Source organism: Ctenopharyngodon idella, chromosome 17, assembly GCF_019924925.1.
Source record: "Ctenopharyngodon idella isolate HZGC_01 chromosome 17, HZGC01, whole genome shotgun sequence".
Lineage (NCBI taxonomy): Eukaryota > Metazoa > Chordata > Actinopteri > Cypriniformes > Xenocyprididae > Ctenopharyngodon > Ctenopharyngodon idella.
In genome coordinates, this window is record NC_067236.1 from 5,442,527 (window position 1) to 5,457,393 (window position 14,867).

Here is a 14,867-nt window from a genome sequence, read left to right on the forward strand (position 1 = left end):
TATTTTTAATTAGTCTGGCCTCCAGTCACTGATTGTGTGCCAGGAACCATATTCAACAGCTCAGACTTAAGCTTAAAACTTACAATCACAGGATTATTTGAGAGATCACAGTTTTTCTGTAAATGACAACCTTGTAATCCTGTGTCGAGCAAAACTAAGAAAATGTTTTGACTCAAACATTCTTTTTGGCAAAAATGCTGAAATTTGATTGGCACATCATTGGGTTTGATAGATGATGAGTTTCTTTCACAACATCCAGAAGCATTGTTAGCTTCTTTTCATGGGTTATGATAAGGGAGCTTAGATGATCTGGTCATTTTTTTGTCTTATCCGTGAGGTTGAGTTCGCGCTTATAATATTCTCTTTTAATGTGAATACGTTGAACTTTTTTCTAATGGTACCAGTGCAGATGTTTTTATGAATTGACCTACAGCTGTGGTAAGTAAGAGTTTCTCTGAGCATCAAGGGCCTGGTGTTCTGCACAGTCCATCAAAGGTCTTGACATCTAATTCAACCAGCTGTCATTACACCAGCAGATATACTGAACAAATCTGCACAAACAGCCAGCCATTCACTGTTAGTATTCATTTCTTGAATGGTTGTGTAAGCAGAGGGCAAACTGGTTTTCAGTCCTCACACTCCCTGTCGGATCAACAGCCTCAGGGTTCATCTGAGCGGCATCTTTCAGACGGCGAGGTGATGTCACAGTCTGGTCACTTGAGATGAGAAAAATGAACTTGACAAACTGTTCTCACCTCAATTAAGAGTTAATTAACTCTTCCCATTTTAATTGCAGCCATTAAGATCAATTATGTCACCACTAGGATTAGATTGCACTGTTTTGTCAACCAACACTTGAGTGGTAAAATAGTATTAGACGTACATTAGTAGAGAGATCCTGTTCCAGTCTCTATCACATTAAAACACTTTGTGTTTATACTTACTGTCAAATAAGGAAAATCAATTAATATCACTATTTTTCCTATATATTATATATATATATATATATATTTATATATAATTATTGACTCTAAAAATGTTAAGTTGTGAAACTAAGTACTAAAATACCTTTCACCCTAATGTATGGGAGTGTATAACATCTTCAAAAAGTTTTCAAACATATTTTTTCAGCAATAAATATCGTCATTTTAGTGTTAGACCTACTCCAGTTGACTCGAGCAAAAATGTGCCTTTCATTTAAAAGGTCAGAATACTTTATACGTAAAAATAATGATGATAATAAAAATAAGGCAGTCATGAGGGTCCGCTCTGTTTCATAGTTTGTTTTTTTGTCACATGACAACACAATGTTTTCCTATTGGTTACGTCACACTGACTTTAAATTGACAAATATTATTTTTACGGTTTATAATTCTAAAAAAAAAAAAAACTTCATTACTAATTTTTATTTGTAATTTTTTATATATATTATTTTTAGCTTTTTAATGAGACTTTTTGTAGTATTCCTTAGTAAGCCCACACCGCATAAACATTTCTGACTTTTAGGCCCCACGAAAAAAAAGTTTTTTCAGATTAGGAACAAAAAGAGCGTTCGTTGTCCTTTATAGTTTAATAGGGGCTATAGTCTGTATAGCCTACCCAAACTGTATGGTCAGTTACTGATTTAAAGATAAAGTTATATATGAGCTCAGCGAGTGTCCATCCTGACAGCCATAATGCCGCCTGTCATCTGTTCCTAAGACCTCAGCGTCAATACTGTAGAATAAATCCCTCTGGTGGTTTTCCCACCCTCAGCGTTTCTGTAACTCACAGAGGCCTGGAGTCAGCATCTCACCATCTCAGCAAACCCTTCGCTCATCACACTTCCGTTTTCCCATTAATGGTTTTGGTCGGTAATCTCTTTTACAGTTTTCACATGTAATAATATGGTGCCAATTGTGGACGAGCCGTCCCACTCGGGTGACATTTGGACATATGAGCATATCAGCAAGGCAAGAGTGAACTGCTTCGTAAAGCAGTAATGGAAGCGTCCTATCCGCCTCATGAACTGAGAAAATTCCACATCTTGAGGACAGTCCATCAAAATATTCTTGACCGAGGGAAGTTGGTTGGACTTTTTGATGCAGTAATTCGCTTTCGTTTAATTTAAATAATTTATCACCGTTTTAATAAATAAATAAAATATTTATATAGCCTATACTTACAATGGGTAATCTAAAAATAACGTAAAGCTTTCTCAGTGGGCTAAATTGTATTTGAGTTGTGGTAGGGCTATTGTAGCTCAAACTGCTGTCAAAGGCACATGCCTTCCAGGTAGAAACTGATTAAACAATATTGTCTGGTTGAGTAAATGACAGTATGATAGCCGAGATAGTTTTCAGAACGGAAATTTAAAGTGAAAGCACAGCTTGTTTGTGACATTGAGTAAGCGAAATATCAGGACAATGTGAAGTGAGAGTCATTATCATTATCATATGTGTTCGTTCGTGAATTAAAATTAGACAAAGTTAAGGCTTTCAAATTTTCACCTCGATTTGGATATGTAATACGTTTGCTTTGTTGTTCACAGGGAGGGTATATATATATATAGGGGTTTAAATGCACATGCCAGGCTTTAAATTTTGAAAAATCATTCAATTTCAAAATGATAAAAACTGGATAATGTTGGAAGTAGAATGTGAGTGCTTAAATGACTGATGACGTGAGACTATGTAGGATATATTAAAATAAATGATTAAAATATATATTAAATACATATGACATTCACTTTAACGGCAATTAATATGTCCTTTAAACATACGAGCTTGATAAAAATGCTAATTTTAGAAGAAAATTTCAGATGGCAGTTAGAGGCTTTTCCATCTAAAGTCTTCATACTTGTGTTATATATATAAATTCGGTTATATTTCATCCACACACACACAAAAAAAAGTTAGTTAATACCAATATAGAGTAAATGACCAACTCTATGAGCTCATGCACATGAAATCACCTCGCCAGAATGATGCCTGCTTCAGTTGAAAGTGTTAGTACGAACAGGCCTTAATGTTTTCTCTCTCTCACCCCTCGGGCTTAAGCAGGTGCTCCACGCGAGGGCGTGTCCGAGCTCCTCAAATTATTCCCCAGGAAGACAGGACGCAAATGTTTGTTTGATGCAAATCTTACAAATCCATTCATGTTTATGTAGCGTCGCTGAGCTGCGGTGGCGTCTCAATGCGAGCACAGTAAAACAAATACGCGTAATGTTCTCCTGAGCGAGGTGTTGATTCAGCTGCCAGGCCAACACATCAGTAATTAGCACACAAAAACACTGAAGCTGATTAAAGTCGTGCGAATGGGTTATTTTATTATTATGCTATTAACGACATTGTTCAGAAAACACAGAGAACGTGATATTCATAGTAGCCTAACGTCGAGTAGCATTAAGGTGTTTCTTTCAATACGCATGTAGGCCTTTTAATCAGATATTACACATGCAACTAATATTAATATTAATAATAATAATAAATATTATTATTATTATAAACATAACAGTGCTTTGTCAAATTAGGACTTAAAATAATACAGGCCTTCCTGTGTTGAGAGACGTGTAAACAATTTACCTGTGCACATTCTTTCAATCCACTGCTTAATCGACCAAAAGGAAACTTTTTCTGTTCGAACACGTTCATCTAAACAGCTTTGCCGAGCCTTGTTTTTCTCCAGCTATTTCTTTAATGGCCCGGTGCCTGACGGCTGCCTCCCTCCCGCTTTTGACCCATTAACCCAGACCCACCCACGTCATTACCGAATCAGAAGAAGCGATATCGCTCCGGGTTATTTTGGCGAAACGCTCTTGTGCTCCAGAGCGCGCGGAGATTCTGCTGGGAAGCAATTATCGCGAGCGCATTCAATTACTGCCTGATCAAATGCGTTAATAAATATTTAAGAAATTTTGCAGTGCCGTGGCCTTTAACAGTTTGCACAAAAAGACCTTCAAACGATTGTGTGTTTTCTAAAGCCCAACTGAATATAGTTAAAGTGCACGGTTTGAGTTTTAATCAATTTTACACTCCTGCATACACAGTTGTAGCATCCTATACCCATAGCAAATAACCGATTTATTGAGAAGCAAAAACTTAATCCTTTCCACATAACGAAAAATTCAATCAGTAACATTCGATTTTTCGCTCACGCCCTTAAAATCCTCACAGTCCTATGGAAATAAATCAATGAATTGCATCGGTTCAGATAATCATTTAGCTCTCAATATTGTTCACTGGTAAAAATAAATAAAAAGTTGTATTGGCCATTTAAAAGTTCTTCTAAATCAAAAATGCATCCAGGATCTCACGAAATAAATAAAATTGAGGTGCGTTTATTGAATTTTTACTTATTTATTCGTTCGTTGACAGTTGAAAACACTTGCAACAAGAGAGTAAATTTTGGGTGTTAAAAGCGGACATACCCCAGTCAGAAGTCATGTGAAATTTTGGTAGTTAATTGATCTTTATTACGGACATGAATGTAATGATCTGCGCCTGCAGTACATTCATCATTTCACTGGCATTTGGGAATTCTTCCTTAACCACATTTCTCATCCACATGTTTTTTTTTCTCTTCTTCTTTCGGTTAGAGCAATTAAGCCAAGTGCTGTTAAATGCATCCAACAATTTTAATCATGCCCGTGCTCTTTCACCGCAACAACTCTTCAAATGCTAGTTTAACTAATGGAATATCACAGCCAAATATCCCCCGCTCTAAAAATGTCCAACGTATAATTAAGTTTTATTTGTTCAAAATTTAATTTTTTTTATTATTTTTTTTCCACATGATGTTCTCAATATAAAATCCTATTTATTTTATTTTTTTCAGGGTAACAAAAATTGGTTTTCAGTAGATATCAAATAAGTCCAGTGGCCAATTCATGATCTTTGGATTATTTGGGAAAAAGATTTACATAAAGTCGTTTCAAAGTCTTATTAAACCATTTGAAATCCATTAACACCAACTAAATATGGTCAATGTAACTGACCCAAATACATATGTACACAATTCAGCTCCGTTAAGCTGACTAGAATCTGTCGTCCTAAAAAATAACCATATTTAGAAAACGAAACAGCTGTACAGGGTTTGAGAGGTGGAGGTAAACGGTCGCTGAGCGTTCAGTGTCCCGTGTAGAAAAACGGTAATCCAGATCAGGCAGGAGAGTGACGCGAGTTCACTTCAGAACCAGAACTCTTGGTCGTCGAGTAAATGTAATTAAGTCTCTTCAGTGACAAAAAAAAAAAAAAGAAGGGAAAACTAGATTTCATTTCCCTCCACAACTTTGCCATTTCCCCTTTCTTATCGCTTAAAAAAAAGGGGGAGGGTGGGGGGCTCACTTTTAAAAATGTGATGAACATCTAACTATTCTGTTAAAATCTGCAAGTCCATATATATTTTTTCCTTAAACTCAGCACACTATTAAAACAGAGAGATGGTGAAAATGGAGGGCATTTAAAAAAAAAAAAAAAAAAAAATCAGATCACAAGACTTGGAACCTCCAGGATGCTTGGTCTTTGTAGTCCAAACAGTCTGTAGTGTTGAAGTTGAGCTTCCAGGAGGAGGCCGTTTGCTCCTTGTAATCCAGGCAGTCAGAAGAATTGAAGGCCAGGCCACTGCCACTGTAGGCCTGGTGATGATGGTGGTGGTGATGTCCTGAGGACTGACTGATGTGGTGGTGGGGGTGCGTGGGCATGGACGAAGCCGTCATGGGGCTGAGCTGATGAGGGTGGTGGTGAGAGTGCATGGGGGCCAGATAGGAGCCACAGTCCACCCCACTGAAGTAAGAACCGGAAGGAGTCGGGTAGCCCTGGCTGTAGCCGGTGGTCTGGTTGTAGGGCATGGGGTAGGAGGAGCCAGCCGTGCCTGAGACGGAACGCTGCATGCAGGAGGCGTTTGAGGGAGCGACAGGCTCCGGCAGGGAGACGGACGGGGGTGCGGAGCCTGGGGAAATGGCAGGGCTCCAGATTGAGGAGACAGTACTGATAGAGGTAGAGGTGCTACTGATGCCCGTGTTATTGGTGGAGGAAGAGGAGGAGGAGGAAGAGCCAGCACTGGAGACAGCCGGAGGGGTGAACTGGCCGCTGCTCTCGGAGCCTGTGCTCTCCCGGGTGGGTGAGGATTTCTTCTTTGCAGGCCGAGCTTTAGTGCTGCTGCCACTCTGCTGCTGCTGACGGCATTTAGCACGACGGTTCTTAAACCACACCTGCAGGACACAGAGGGGAAACAAAACACTTAAAATACACTTTGAAATTCTGTTTGAACAAAATAGACACATATGAAAATAGGATAGCACATAGTCCATTACGCCCAATACACACATGCGCACAGAGCCCCATTAAATGATTATGGAGACCTTCCGTGCATGGCTGAAGGACATGTTGGAGAGCCATTGTGCAATATCAGAGTGGAAAATAGCTAGTTATTAGCAGTTCCTGGCTTTAATTTGCATGCAGGGCCTTTCTGCTTTACTGTGTGGATCTAATTTCAGTGCTTGTAGACGGCTGGGTGATAGCAGCCTATTGAGTTTCTCCGCAGAGATGGTAATTCAATAGTGGAAGGAGGGTCTGACCGTGTAAAGCGTTTTGTTTCATGTGCTTATTAAGAGCAAATAAAATTGCTTGGGAAATTGACGGAGGGTTACTCCTTTAGGCCTCGGATCACTTCAGAAAAAGGATTATTTGCATGAAAAATCCACAGCGGACTGTGGGAATTTTACATTTCCTCATCAATGATATTTACATCAAAGTGAGTGGGCATTTTAATCACAGTGATCATCTGGGAAACACAGTATCTTCATATATTTGCTCTATATGGCCACATTTCTTCAGTGCAGGAAAATCGTACAAACAAATGCACTGAACACTACTTTGGTTTGGAGAGTACAAATTATTCAAGCATAATTAAATTCTTTCATGCTGCATAATTCAAACATGTTAAAAAAAAAAAAAAAAAAAAAAAAAAAAAAAATTCAAAAATTCAAACAGACGAGCTGAAATCACCTGCCAATTAACCCCAGTTCTGTAATGGATGTACAACTAGGCTGACAACCAAAATGTCAAACACACACTTTGGAGTCTATATTAATAATTACAATAGTAACTGTAATCATTAGTTAGCTACTACGAACTTTTAAGGAAATCAGTAGGGGGAGCAGCTGAGCATAATGTACATTGACGAATATTTTTAAGTTGTCATACTTGTACAATTGCTTTTTCTAACTATTTAGTCCATTTTTATTTCCCCCCCAAACATTTAGTGGTTGCATGTACCTGAACTCTGGACTCAGGAAGGTTGATTTTCAGTGCCACCTCCTCTCTCATAAATATGTCCGGATAACGAGTTTTGGCAAAGAGCGCTTCGAGAATGTCAAGCTGGGAGCGCGTAAATGTTGTTCTTTCCCGCCGCTGCTTTCTAGGCGTCGCTGAAAAAAATAAGTCATAGGAGTACACAGAATAATATATTATGATTTTGTTTACATGTGAAACAGCAAATAGCTTCAGGACATTTTCAAAGACTATTTTCGGAAATGAAAATAGCCTAATTATACCTTAAAGCGCATTTAAATTATTCTAGAGGACTTTGAGGTTTTGCGGATTATGTTTTAAATAAATAACGATGCAATGAACATTAGATTCAATAAGTCCTTTTTAAACATCGAAAAAAAGGCACTATAGAGAATGTCAAGAATTTCAGTGAAGTTTCAGTAAAACCGTTGACTTGATTTAAAAAAAAAAAAAAAAGACAGACAGACAGACATGATTGTTGCTCACATAGCGCTGTGTTAAACACCGTTCACTGTACACGTAAAACGTGTTGTTTCTGTACCTGGGTATCCGACGGACGGGTGCAGTAGGTCCATGGCCGCGCCGCTCAGCCCCAGGCCGTTCATGGCGTAGGGGGGCTGTTTGAGGTATGACATCATGCTAGAGGCAGTCACGGGTCCCCCCAGATCTTGCCAATAGTTCGATTTCCCCCGATGTTGCAGTTTGACGAAGGACGGACCCGATTTAAGTTACTGAAATATGATTGTAATAATATTAATTGTATTACCAACTGATATGCGTAAACTAAACAAAAGTATGAAAAATGCAAAGTAAATTAAATGAGTCAATAAGAACTGTTGAGTAGTAAACCATGTCCTCTGTAAAAATTATTAGAAAAAAAAGTAGCATATAAGTGACAACCTAATTGGTTTCATGGTTTTAAATCATGCAGAAAATTTCTTTTTTCTATAATAATAATAATAATAATAATAACAACAACAACAATGATAATAAACCTATCTCTATTTAAAAACAAAATAGCATAATGGTGAAAACTGACACCAGGATGCCTGACGCGAATTAAAAGTATAAGTGTATTTCTATATTTCTAAAATTTCTATAGATCTATAGGCCTATTTGTAACCATATTTCAGCAAAATTTAAAGCATGAATATTCCCAATTTTCTGACATTTCATATTATATAAAGCATTTAAAATATTTTGTTAGAGGTAGCTACATTTATTTTCCATTCGTTTTTTGATTAAATATTTTAAATACGGCTCTGCAGATTAACAGGGCATAGAAGACCAAATCTGTGCAGTTTAAAAGTACTTATCAAAAGAATTACAAAACTTGCAGGCCTAATAAACATGGTCTTCAGAGTCACACTGAATTTAGCTTTGTGTAAAAAAGTCATAGAAAATAATATTTATTGTTAATTATTTAAAATAGTTTTGTTGAACATTACATCTCTCAAAATAGGTAGCTAGAATAAAACAGTTAGGCTACTTCTAGAAAATGTATAATCGTATATATTATCATCACAGTCTACGTTTTAAAAACCTTATTTTAAAATTTTAAAATCTTTATTAACGCACCGTATTAATTTAGTTAGTCATTCAATTTTTAACCAAAGGCAGGAGCTGACTGGTTATCTAGTGGAAATGAATGTGGATGGGCCCCGTGCTGAGAGAACCGAACCGTTTAGAGATCTGTGTATTCCAATCTATTCCTTGCTTATTCTTTAGTCTGTAAAGACTTGTTAGTAAGAACACATCTACGTGCAAATTAACTCAATTACAATGCAGATTAGACCTCTGGGGAAACACCTTCATTTCTTGGCCTTATCGCCAAAATAAATTAACAAAAACCAAAACACGCCTCTCCAATTACTCTCCAAGAGCGCTGGTTTATACTGCGGTGATGAGTTGATCTGCAAAACTGCTCGTGTTCGTTTCAAACAAACGGGTCTCTGTTTTTAGATTTAATTCATTTTTTAACATTTGCGTCTAAGCGACTATCACAATTACTAGTCTGTTTACTGCGTAACTTAAATACACCACTGACGTCGGTAAAGTGAATAGGACAATAAAAATAGAAAACTTTTGCATACTCAAGAGAACTAAATTTATCTACATAATATACATCAGAAAAACAAATGTTGCGCTAACGTAAAAACAAGAAATTTAACTAAGTGAAACTTGTATTGGTTCCGTTTTGTTAGCCTAAGTGTTGAACCATAACAATAAAATTAGCGGGGAATCTAAATTAAAAGGCGCATTTGTTCTTACCTTTTTCAGAACCCTCCGTCCTTCTCCTCTCCTCTATTTTTGCAGTCTGACCAGATGATACAAAAAAAATATCCACCAATGGAAGAGTTCAGGAAGGCAAATCGACCGAGGAACCTCAGCAAATAAATGTCGTCTAAAACTCTCCTCAAAACTGCAGCAATGTTGATATGGCGCACGTGTCTGGATTTTAGCTGGACTTGTTGTAGCCTATTGAGAGTGTGTTCCCGGGGTTTAAAACCAAGTACATTAAACTCATTTGCTTTGGCTTTCTCGTTCGTGTCTGTCACTAGTTTAAGGTGATTGCTAATGTAGACGGATGGAGATTGATCACCTTCTCCTAACCCTGCCTCTCTAAGAGCGTAGGACACCTGCAGATCCGCCCACTCCAGCCAATCGCCGCGCATTCTCTGCTTGATTGACAACTGTAACAACCAGTCCACGGGCAGAGAACTTCCTTGAAGCCCCACCCCGCGTTGACTAAAGACATCAAGAACATGCACCGTCCAAATAAATCTTTAGAATTTCGAGAAGACCTAAAATATCAAGAAAAGTGTAGACAATACAGTTAAACATTTCCTAAAATTAGTTGGTAAATATTTTAGAATACGGGCTTCATTTACAAAAGCCATTATGAAATTAAGGTAGGTTATAAAGTAGGCTATAAAAATAGGCTACGTAAAATATTTTAATGATGATATTTTACTAAAAGACCTTACTATTGCGATATTGACCCAAAACATTTAATTAGTAAGTCTTGTCAAATCTAAACAAAACATTTGCCTAGTCTCTTAATTACACACCTATAATTGTAACCGTTTTGCGTCTTGAAATGTATTTCATTTTGGTATAGCCGACCTCTAGAAAAAATCAGAGACGATATCGAATATTTGAATATTAATTTACCCACGTGTATTAAACAGTCCAATATAATTAAAGCTATCAAAACAGTTAAAGAGAGGGAGAGAGAGAGAGAAAGAGAGAGAGAGAGAGAGAGAGAAAGAGAGGGAGAGCGAGAGCGAGAGCGAGAGGACATTAAGGCCTCTACTAAAATGTCTGACAACAACTAAAAAAAAAAAAAAAAAAAAAAACACCAATTCACGAAGTACCGTTTGATACAAAATTTAAGATTCCCTGAAGTGATCGATTCATGTAGTCCATCGATTTGAAGCGGGGTAAAATGCAGCAAAAAAGTTTAATTTATCCACTTTATCTATTTTCATTTTTATTGTTACCTCGCCTCATGAATATTAATGAGTGGCTAATCCCCACTTAGAATTACATTTCAGAATAGTGTGCGTAAAGTTTAATAGGCAGACGGAGAGGAAACGTGAAAGGGAGTGAAGAAAAACTCGGCCCTTCCAGAAAAGAAACGAAATCAGCACATAGAGAGAGTCTGAGCCTCAGAGAATCAAAGAAAGCACCTTTCAAGCCTCACTTTCCCAAAGAAATGCCAATAAAATACGGTAACAGAATATCACGGAGGGCGCGGTGTTTCCTTAACTGTTTCTGAAAGGCTCAGAAGATCTTAATAAGGCTTCGCTCGGTCCTTTTGTTGATCTCACAAAATCAACTCATTCTAATTGAGGCCTGAGCTGAAAGCGACCTAATGTTCAAAGCAAGTGACCGCCGGAGGAACGAAATTACATTTTTACTATATGGGGCATCCAATCAAAGGCCGGGCGGCTTTACACGTTCTTCTATAGATCAACAAAGTCATCGACAAAAGTACTCTTGGGAATAACAGAGATGCTGCTGTTAGCCGTCAATAGACGCGGAAAAACTAAAGGGAAAGTTATTGGATACTGCTTAGAAGTAGGGTGACAGGGAATGCGCATATTAAATGTTTATACTGCCTGTTTAAAGCACAAGTGCTGCCTCCAGCCCCCCATAAAGGCAGATTCCACCTGCCCTTAAACTACCCTATTTCCACGGATAATAATAACAACAAAATGTGATCCTCAAACGCACACAAAAGAAATATACTATTCCAGCATTTTGTCAGTTTGCTGGTTTATTCTCTCGGCCCTGATGTTGCTAAGACCCCGTGATAAACCCAGAACAAGTATCAAGTTATCAGGTTGCAAGAAGCTTTTGTAATAAGAGTATTTTGTCTAATCCCAAATTGCAGTCGAATTTTCTAAATGCTGAGCTCGTAAATCTCGGGATTAGAGGAGGCGAGAAGAGGAGGGGGAAAAGTTTGGTTTCTTTAGCCGGCAGGATGGGAGCGAGTCGGCGATGTTGTCGGTCCTTATTAAAACGATGATGCATAAAATACGATATTGAAGCTCGTACAGAAGGCTCGGTACCGTTTCCTCCGGTGTATTTTAGGACGAGGGAAGGATTTTCGGCGGTCGAGGGGCTTCGTCAAGTCCAACTGCTCAACACCTGAAGTGAGGCCGTGGACTTCAAAGCAGCTGGATCCACAGAACGCGCTCTGGGACTCGCGCATCTCTGCTCGCGCTGACATGATCTCTACGCTGTTTTGGAGAGCTCTTTTTTCCTGTGATAAGAACATTTATTTTTAAAAAAAGTTTTTTTTATTCATTTTTTTTCACATACACTATTGGTTTGAGCCTGAAAACAATAGTTGGCAAAATGGACAACAATCAGGTAAGGGAATTGTGCATTTTGACAACGCCACAGCATGTGCGAACTAGAACTACGCAGATAAGATGTTTGACTTTTTTTTTTTAATTTTTTTTTTTTTAAATCCTTATGTTTGTGTGTGTGAAATGCAGAGAAAATGCCAGAGATATCTAAACTTTCTGATAGTTGCGTGACTGAAAAACAAACATTAAATGAGTTACGATAATGTAAGAAACCACAAATGCATCAAATATTTTCATAATATATATTTTTTTGTTTTAGAAAAAACAGAAAAAAAGTTTAGGCGCTTTGAAGAGATACTTGAAAAAAAAAAAAAGTGCTATAAAAAGACAGCCTACTTTAAGCGTAGGCTATTCCAAAAGTAAAATATTAATATTCCATCCCACGTTTCACGGGGACAAATTAGATGTATACATGCACACCTTGTATTAAATTAGCCATCTGAATGGACTAAAGAACAGTTCAAAGCGGTCATTTAGATATGAACACCACGCTAGCGTCTCATCGGGATTACACGGACATCGCCACAGGTCTAATGCATAAAATTATGACATGCGTTTCAAGCCTCTCACAGGCTCAAACTCTCCGATTAGTAAAGGCAACAAACAAATGTCCTTTCCGCCGCCGTGTAATGGTTTGTGAGCGCCAGTAAGTGTCTCCTATTCAGACGATTACAGTCATCTGTGATAACTGCCAAATAACAAAAACAAAAACAAAACGCCCTGAGGGAAAATGGAGGTACAGTCAGACCCAACCATCAGCAAATTAATGTGGAACTATTAGAAGGGCTAAGGGAGGACGTCAGCTGTCAAAACTTATTTTGTTCGTTAAATGGACGATGCGAAGCTGCGGTGATGACTGTTTGGCTGAGAATTAAGTGTCCGAGGGAAAGCAGATGCTTGGGACAGAGTAATTCTGCCTTAATCTTCCTCTGAGGAAAGACCTCAAACAAAACAAAACGCAAACATTCATTTAGAAATAACTACAATGCAGGGGAATTCTCGCAGAACGAGCTGGACGTCCCTCTTGAGTGCCTGTAAATTGTTTTTTTAATTGATAAAAAAAGAACGTTTGTCGTGTTTCGTCATAGTGCGACTTCATATGGGTTTTAAAGTAATGAGTGTCTGAAACATCAGTCCAGTCAGAACGTAAGGAGAATAAAACACCATTAATTTTAATACTAAATCATTAAGTTAAACATAATAATAGACAGGCAAATCTAATGAGAATAAATAAATCTACAATCATTAGGACAATTTATAAAAAAAACGAAAAGAACTGCATAAACGACAAAATTAAATAAGTGTTTTACAATTCAAATTCTAAGTTTATTCAGTATCAGCTGTCTAAAGATGACACAACATTTTCTTTAGGAACACAAGGCCAAATGCATTAGCAACACCCAAAACCACACGAGCTCTGTTGAATTCGAGTATGAAATCATTTGAATTTTATTGAACAGTGATATTTATAGTACAGTGGAATAAATAAACCGGTGATGCTCGTACAATAAAGACGTGAAACAGAAATATGCGGACAAGAAAAGCCTGCCTTCTAACTATACAATAAATATTAAAGTCTTTGAGCAAATGTACAGGATTGTGAAGATGGTTACTTTAAAAACGTCTCAAACAGTAATAAAAGCAAAAAGTAATAAATTACTCTGATCGTGACTGCTTCTGAAAATAAAGTTGTTTTTTTTCTCCAAGCTTTTTTTTTTTAAGCCTCAAACAGTGAAATAAAATGTACAACATGGCCGTTTATTTCTGTTTAAGCACTCGCAGTATTTCACTCTTCTCACTAAAGCAAGCTCTAAAATGTTTGGTAAACATAATAAACATAAAAAAGTCAGTAAAACACAAAATACATTTTTTAAATGCAACAAGTCCCCTTTTCAAATATTCTAGAAAGTTGAGTAATTAAAACATTTCAGCTCTTGTTAGAGGAGAACATGCTGATAGATTTTCTTAAAACTGAAATGTGATATGATTTTGAAACCCAATCCTATTCACAAACAGAAAATGTGCTGTACCGAAACTTTGAGTTATAATTTCCTGTAAGAAAGAGGCTGCGAACATCTTAGTGTTCAGATTAATCTGAATTACAATGGATTTAACCATTTAGTCAGAAAGTTTTCGAAATTGTACAGCTTTGCATCTCCTCAAATATTAGTTCCTTAAGTACCTTGTTTGTGAAATCCAACAAACCAAACCTAATAATAATAAAGTTTTTGAATTTGTGTATGTGAAACAATAAATCTCTCTGGTTTTAATGAAACAGGATGCATCTCAGGGCATTCACCAGATCTTCAGCCCTTAGATAATAAAAAGATCAACATATGAAGATTTAAAACGACAATAATAAAGTGTATGCTGTAGTCTCTAAGACACAAATACATTTCAAGACTTTGTAGTGTACACGTCATCTCGCTGCTTTATTGCTTCGGAAATGTCCGTCACTGAAGAACGCACTTCTCCTCTTTTTTTGCCATCTTGCCTTTGTTCTGTTCCAGGGTTCTCTCCAGGTGCTCATCTTCCTCTTCAGCCCTGCCGACACACACACAGGACACACAGGATCAAAGGTCATAGACCGGGACATAGGAGAATGCCACCTGCACCTCCACCACCTATGACCTGTACTACGGCTTCACTTCGGCTCTTGAAATATTCACAAGCCCTCTCTGCCTGACTCCATCCCTCCCCCCAAAAAAAACACCTA

At 37.6% G+C, this 14,867-nt stretch overlaps 2 protein-coding genes across 9 annotated transcripts in view; both read right to left on the minus strand.

Annotated features, from left to right (window-relative positions):
• Nucleotides 1–4,302: 4,302 nt before the first annotated feature.
• Nucleotides 4,303–9,951, minus strand: otx1 (orthodenticle homeobox 1). Its single transcript, XM_051869141.1, has 4 exons — nucleotides 9,543–9,951; nucleotides 7,813–8,002; nucleotides 7,257–7,408; nucleotides 4,303–6,190 (listed from the first exon to the last, which is right to left on the minus strand). Exons 2-4 carry the CDS (start codon nucleotides 7,907–7,909, stop codon nucleotides 5,468–5,470), a joined length of 972 nt encoding a protein of 323 aa, XP_051725101.1. The 5' UTR covers nucleotides 7,910–8,002; nucleotides 9,543–9,951; the 3' UTR covers nucleotides 4,303–5,467.
• A 3,643-nt stretch (nucleotides 9,952–13,594) lies between these two features.
• The window catches only part of ehbp1 (EH domain binding protein 1), a 150,212-nt gene continuing 148,939 nt past the window's right edge, over nucleotides 13,595–14,867 (minus strand). For all 8 annotated transcript variants that reach the window (XM_051867816.1, XM_051867818.1, XM_051867822.1 and 5 more), the window contains one exon: nucleotides 13,595–14,695. In XM_051867816.1, the coding sequence (XP_051723776.1) occupies nucleotides 14,605–14,695 (91 nt within the window). In that variant the 3' untranslated portion in view covers nucleotides 13,595–14,604. The remainder of the gene's footprint in view (nucleotides 14,696–14,867) is intronic.

What these genes read in the sequence shown, in the direction of transcription:
- otx1 (XM_051869141.1), bottom strand. Translation starts at nt 7,909, where the DNA reads ATGATGTCATACCTCAAACAGCCCCCCTACGCCATGAACGGCCTGGGG. An exon ending in CCCGTCCGTCGGATACCCAG is followed by an intron (nt 7,409 to 7,812) that starts GTACAGAAACAA and finishes TATTTTTTTCAG; the next exon opens with CGACGCCTAGAAAGCAGCGG. An exon ending in TTCCTGAGTCCAGAGTTCAG is followed by an intron (nt 6,191 to 7,256) that starts GTACATGCAACC and finishes TGTGTCCTGCAG; the next exon opens with GTGTGGTTTAAGAACCGTCG.